Source organism: Odontomachus brunneus, unplaced genomic scaffold, assembly GCF_010583005.1.
Source record: "Odontomachus brunneus isolate Ranch 3 - 2012 unplaced genomic scaffold, Obru_v1 Obru_scaffold_001, whole genome shotgun sequence".
Classification (NCBI taxonomy): domain Eukaryota; kingdom Metazoa; phylum Arthropoda; class Insecta; order Hymenoptera; family Formicidae; genus Odontomachus; species Odontomachus brunneus.
In genome coordinates this window covers 7,135,643-7,142,093 of record NW_022639451.1, presented here as the reverse complement: position 1 = coordinate 7,142,093, position 6,451 = coordinate 7,135,643, and the positions used below count along the sequence as shown (strand labels likewise).

General features: G+C 47.7%; 1 protein-coding gene across 1 annotated transcript; it reads right to left on the bottom strand.

Moving 5' to 3' along the window:
* Positions 1-604: 604 nt before the first annotated feature.
* Positions 605-1,194, bottom strand: LOC116849850. Its single transcript, XM_032827482.1, has 2 exons — positions 799-1,194; positions 605-685 (listed from the first exon to the last, which is right to left on the bottom strand). The coding sequence occupies exons 1-2, from the start codon at positions 1,192-1,194 to the stop codon at positions 605-607; spliced, it is 477 nt and encodes a 158-aa protein (XP_032683373.1).
* Between the last annotated feature and the right edge of the window lie 5,257 nt (positions 1,195-6,451).

Sequence of the window (6,451 nt, the reverse complement as noted above, 5' to 3'; positions counted from 1 at the left end):
ACTCGACCGCGACATAGCCTCTCCCCCTCTCCACGAATGAGATCGGAGGAGAGGCGTCTCCCTCTTGCCAGAATATCGCCACCGAGCACTTACCACCCCGCCCCTCAACGTCACCCATTATGTTGGGGTGACTCCCGGGGACGAGGTGTGGCTCGGAGGCGATTCCCAGCCCGCATCCGCGCTCGCGGAGGGATTGCATAAAGAGCCCCTGAGCTCCGCGAGCGCGGTTTAGATTTGCCTGAAGGAGGCGGGTAGCCATTATGGCTTAGCCCCGCACTCCTCCAGGCCCTCCCCTGACTTCTTCGCGGGAGAGGGGCCCTCAATTGGGTTATCCCTCTCCCGCGATCCCGCTCTCTTGCTGGCCCCGGCCGCCCGCGGCATCCTCTGCTCTTTAGGGGCAGGGTCCGCGGGGGGGGGCCGGGGTCGTGAGTTTTGGGGCCTCTTCCTCCGGTGTCGGGGGGGAGGCTCCTGGCCTTTTTCTGGGGGTGGAGTGGGAGGGTTGTTGGAGGCTTTGCGTCTCCTTCTCCCAGTCCGACCCCCTTTGCCCCGCTTCCCCATTTGGCAAGCGGGGCCTCCTACTCTATGGCCACAGGGCCGCCCCGCGTCACGGCACACCGGACAAGTCGCCGGTGCGTCGCACGCCGCGGCCCTGTTGCCTGCCGAACCGCAGTGGTAGCAGAGGCCACTGCGGTCGACCTTACTCTTACAGGAGGCCCTGACATGACCCCACTCCAAGCATCGGTAGCATTGGAGGGGGCGGCTGCTCAGGGCCTCTACACGGACGTTGGACCACCCAACGCGGATGCGTCTCCCGTCCGTGACCTTTCTGGCGACCGCAAGGGGACACCTCAACCAGAGGGTCCCCATGCGGTCGGGTCCAGGGCGGATCTCCCCGGCCTTCAAATCTCCGGGCCCGCAGCCCCCGGCGACCGCCACCGCGGAGATGACGTCCTCCACGGTGGCCGCATCGTCCAGGTCTCGGACCCGGATGTCGGCCCTCTTCGTCGGACGCGCTATACGAACGTCCTCTTTGTCGACGAAGAGGGCCGCCATTTTATTAGCCAGGGCGTCCGCCCTGGCGTGTCCCTCGGGACCGGGGATCTCTAGGACCAGGGCGCCGGTGACTGCCCTCCTGGTCCTGAGGTCTCCGATCCCCAGCTCTCCTAAGTCAATCTGGCCCCTCGCCCGCCGCATCACATCGGCGTAGCTGCCGGCGGGGCAGCTCACCGTAACCGCGGCGGCGCGAGGAGCCTTGGGGAGGGCGGGTTTCTTCCCGCCCCCAGAAGCTCCGGAGACCTTCCTCTCCTTACCGCCTCCCTTAGCCGCGGTACCCTGTTTGGGCCGCGGCTTTTGGGGGGCCGATTGGGAGGTCTGCTTCGACCTCCCTCCTCCCTGTTTCCCTCTTCTCCCTACCACCCGGGCCCAAGATTCGGACCCGGTTTTGGAGGGAGAAGGGCTGTTACGGGCCCCCGGGGACCTCGAGGTCGCGGTCCTCTTCTGGGGGGGGGCACTTCTTCCGCAAGGGCAGCGGGAGGTAGCCGTATCATTGTAAGGCCGTTGTTCTCCCCCGCTGCTCTTCTTCTTCTTTTTTCTCTTCTTTTTCCCCGGCTTTTTCCCCCCCTCATCATTGGGGGCGGAGGTTGCCGGGAAACGGGGCGGGTTCCGAGGGGTCGGGGAGGCGTTGTGCGCCCCGGCCCCCGTAGTCGCCCCTCTCCTCGCTATTTGAGAGGCCTTCTGGGTCCCTGCGGCTCGTCCCCCGGATAACTCGGGGAGTTCAGCCCGCAGGGCCTCAATTAGGCGGGGAACTAGGGCCGTCACCAAGGCCTCTAGCTCCCCGCTAGACTTCCCATAGACTTGCCTTTTGTCCGGGAGAGTCCTCCGATCGTCTTTCGACGATATTTGCTGGGGCGTCCCCCCGCCGGTCGTCGCCGCCGTCGCGGTGCACTTCTTCCGACCGTTAGCTGCCGGGTTGCCACCCCAGCCGCGCGCCTTTAAATAGGGGGCGTTTCCCGAGGGGAGTGTCCCCTCCGCCATATCTCGCGCCACTTCTTCCCGGCATCGCTTGCCGATCTCCGCCTCCTCGGTAGTCGGGTGTAGGGCCCTAAAGGACCCGGCGTCCCCCTCCACGATCATTTCCTCTTCACTTGAGGAGGACGGGACAGTCCTGGAGACCCTCTTCCTGTTTCCGACAGGAGAGGACGGGGAATCCTCATCTTGAGGTCCCGCCCTCTTCCTCTTCCGGTCCGCGGAGGAGTCCCTACTGCTCTGTCCCCCCCGCTGCCAAGTCCCGTGGCTGTCACCATCTTCCCCGTCCACATCCAATGGACCTATCGCTGGATTTATGAATGAAAATTATTTATTGGTGATTAAAATCGGATAAAAGAAAGCGCAAAAAAATTTGGCTTACCGAACTTGTATACACAAAACATCGGCGTTTAATAATCGGCAGAGATAGTTTTAATCCAATAATACTAACTTGATTAACACGGTTTTGTCTTTTCGAAATGGTTTGCATAGAAAATAAAATTAGCAAAACTCTAAATTCATTTTAAGACTTTCGAAAGAGTTAATTATATGCTGAATATTTTACATAACATATTTGAGTATGAAAAAAATATTTTTTAAATTTTCCTTAAACACACACAATAAGAGGAAAATACTTGATATTTGTAATAATCATGTAGAGAAATAATTACTTACAAATTATGGTCAAGAAAACTATTTTTTTGTTAAAGTCTGCCATAAAGTTAGTAATAATAACCTTATGTACATGTTGCTACTAATATTCTCATAAACAAAAAATATAGTCGGAGTCAAAAATAGCTATAATTTTATTTGGGTCAAAAATATTTTTTTTTTCTCAGTGACGTTATTTTCCTTAAACACAATCCGGCAAAATAATAGCATAGCCCGGCTCCTTTTGTCAAACGACGCAGAGTTTTCATTGTAACGTCATATTTCAGAAATTTTAGAGTCGCCGTAGACCATAATTTACTGCTTCTCGCTACCTATGAATTACTAACGCCGCCGCTGAAAAGCAGAAAGCCTAACTGCTAATGGGCTGTTCCTAATGATTCCTAATGATATAAATACTTAAGGAAATCAATAAAAATCTAAGAAAGCTATTTCTAAATTATGTATATTTTAAATATTATAAACAAATAATTCGTGTATATAGAAGTGGAATATAAGATCAATTGTTTAGTCACAATAGCTTGCACACACATATATAATGTGAGACAATTATTTATATTTCTCAAATTGCAATTTAGAAAAAATTATCAACTATGATCTTTATTTCCATTAGAAGCGCAAAATAACAAATTCTTCATAAACTGTTTTGTTTACATTATAAACTTTTAATTTCAGCAAACGAGGAAAACCAACCAAGGTGAAACGTACCAGAACGACTTATACTAGCACCCAATTAATGCATTTGGAAAGAGAATTCCAAAGTGGACGGTATCTCTGCAGGGCACGACGCATTCAAATATCGGCTACACTCAATCTCGCAGAAAAACAAATTAAAGTGTGGTTTCAAAATCGGCGGATGAAACAAAAAAGACAACAAATGCGACGTCATATCGTTTATGCCCAGTGACAAAACTGAGCTCGCAGGCTGTTCAAGTAGTACATCTGTCTGTAATGATACTTTCAATATAATTACAAATAGCCCGAAATCATCGTTGATTTTGAATAATTTCAACGTGCAAGCCAATCCGTCCTGTGCATATCCTAGCAACATATCGCAGGATATATTGCGGTACAGTTATCAGAACAATTTATCTGCAACACCAAGTCATGGAATCAGCAACAATTAGCAACAATCAGCAACAATTAGCAACAATCAGCAGCAATCAACAGTAATCAGCAACAATCAGCAACATTCAGCAACAATTCAAGCAACAAAATTATTCTAGTGCAACCGCAACACAACCGCAACGCTTATACGTCTTATCGAGTGCATCCTACAATTGTCAACAACAGAAAAGTTTTCATTCAGAGCCATTTTCTCTTCTAACCGATTACACTGTTAGTCCGCAATTAGACACTAATTATCTTCAGCAAGAGTCGCAATTAGACAATCTGAAGCAATACGATTACATGCAGAGCAATAGTAATTCCTGCACAAATACAAAATAATTACGCTAATATTAATGTCATGTCTAACGAGCCAAATGATATTAATGATGTCATGTCAAACAATATCACGTTCATGCCAGAAAGTGATGAAAATTGTCATAATGACGCACATTTACCCCCTTTTTCATCTTATTTTATTTAGAAATTTTATTTAAATCAAATGACAAAAATATTACTCAGTTAATTCTACATCAATTCTGCAGCACCCATCAATTCTAACTTGTTAGAATTTTAATGTGCTCTTTTTAAAAGGAAGATTAATAATTGTCTAGATATAGCTTCGGGAATGGAGCCGTGTCTTGAATCAGCGATATGCCGACGTTTCGCAAACGTTACAGTTTGCATCATCAGGGCTGAGGACTCTGATACTGAGCTCCCTTGGGTAAAGGTAGTCCTTATATGCCCCCCTCCCCCCCCTTTGTGTAGATGGTGTTTTTTAGGGAGTAGGGGACGAGGCTTGAATCCAGCCAATCAGCGTATTTTAATTGATCAGCTGGTCAATTAAAAAACCAGGAGGGCAGTATGCCAAATAGAGTTTACTTGCATACCTTTGTCTCGGTTGAGGTTGTTGGGATGTTTCAAAATTTCTCGACCTTCACGATGTTTTCTGGCAAAATAACTCTGTGAGGGGGCCAATCTGGTGGCTTTTTCATATTGTACGGAGTGTCCAGTCTCCATCCAGTGTTCAGCTAGGGCTGAATTGATTGAGTAAAGTAACCATACTTGGTACACCGTTGGTGTTCCTTGATTCGCGTACTGATCTTCCTCCAGGTTTCTCCTATATAAACTTTACCACAAGAGCAAGGGATCTTATATACACCTGATGTTTCTAGGCATGATTTCTGATCCTTCGGATTTGGGAGTAAATGGGACAGCTTCCTATGAGGTTTGAAGATTACTTTGATTTTGTGTTTACCCAAAATCCTGCTGATAGGTTCTGTTATGCCCTGGAGATATGGAAGGACAGCCGTTTTTCTCTTTTCTCTCTCTTCATCTAATGTGTCAGTGTTTTTAGGACTGACAATTCTGTTCTTCTGGTTTTTTATTATTTGTGAGATGTTTTTGCTGTTGTATCCATTTTTAGTTAAGGCTGTACTGAGGTGTTCTAGTTCTCCATTCAGAGAAGATGGTTCCGAAATTGTGAGCGCTCTGTAAACCAATGAACTTATGACAGAATTCTTTTGCGTGGGATGATGATGAGAGGTTGCATGTAGATATCGGTCTGTGTGTGTTGGTTTTCGGTAGACCTGGTGACCTAAGGTGCCATCTTGGTTCTTTTGGACTAGCACATCCAGGAAGGGTATTTGATTATTTTGTTCCACTTCCATTGTGAACTGAATACTGGGATGTTGTGAATTGAGAAACCCGAGAAACTGAGAAAGAGTTTCCCTGCCATGATTCCAAATTACGAAAGTATCGTCCACATACCGAAACCATGTGGATGGTTTCAGTGGTGCGTTCCTCAAAACTTTATTCTCAAAGTGTTCCATAAAGATGTTTGCAATGATAGGAGATATAGGAGATCCCATCGCCGCTCCAGAGGTTTGTTCGAAAAACTCTCCTTGGAACTGAAAATAGGTTGAAGTTAAGCAGTGTTCTATTAGTGGGAAGAGGTTGGCAGGAATTTCCTCGGAATTCTCGATGATGTTCAAAGTATCCTGGACTGGAACATTGGTAAACAGTGAGACTACTGACAGTGAGATTAAACTGACCAGCTGATCAATTAAAATACGCTGATTGGCTGGATTCAAGCCTCGTCCCCTACTCCTTAAAAAACACCATCTACACAAAGGGGGGGGGAGGGGGGCATATAAGGACTACCTTTACCCAAGGGAGCTCAGTATCAGAGTTCTCAGCCCTGATGATGCAAACTGCAACGTTTGCGAAACGTCGGCATATCGCTGATTCAAGACACGGCTCCATTCCGGAAGCTATATCTAGACATTGTATCAATGGCCGTGAAAGCTTCAAATCTAGTATTAAAAGCCTGCATGGAGAGGCTATCCTAGGGTCGGTAAATCTGTTTTCCAAACTCAGAAAGTCCTTGCATGTCCAACTATGCTCCCTAGCGTTTTTGAAACGGTGCCGCGACCATCATGTAGTACCGAAATGCTTTCAATTAAAAAACCCATTTCCATCTTCTAACCAGGCCAAAGGCATTCTACGACAAGCGTCGTTGTGGTTAGTCAAAGACCGAATTTCAGCCACCAAGAAGAACTTGGCTGAGATATCCCAAAAACTGTTAAAATTACATCTCTCTCTTGCAAAATCGTTGGAGCCTGAGCTGTGGCTGACACTGGATCGAGTT

Coding starts and splice junctions, on each gene's coding strand:
- LOC116849850 (XM_032827482.1), bottom strand. CDS start 1,194: ATGCGGCGGGCGAGGGGCCAGATTGACTTAGGAGAGCTGGGGATCGGA. Junction 686..798: donor CGGACGGGAGACGCATCCGC/GTTGGGTGGTCC, acceptor GGTCGACCGCAG/TGGCCTCTGCTACCACTGCG.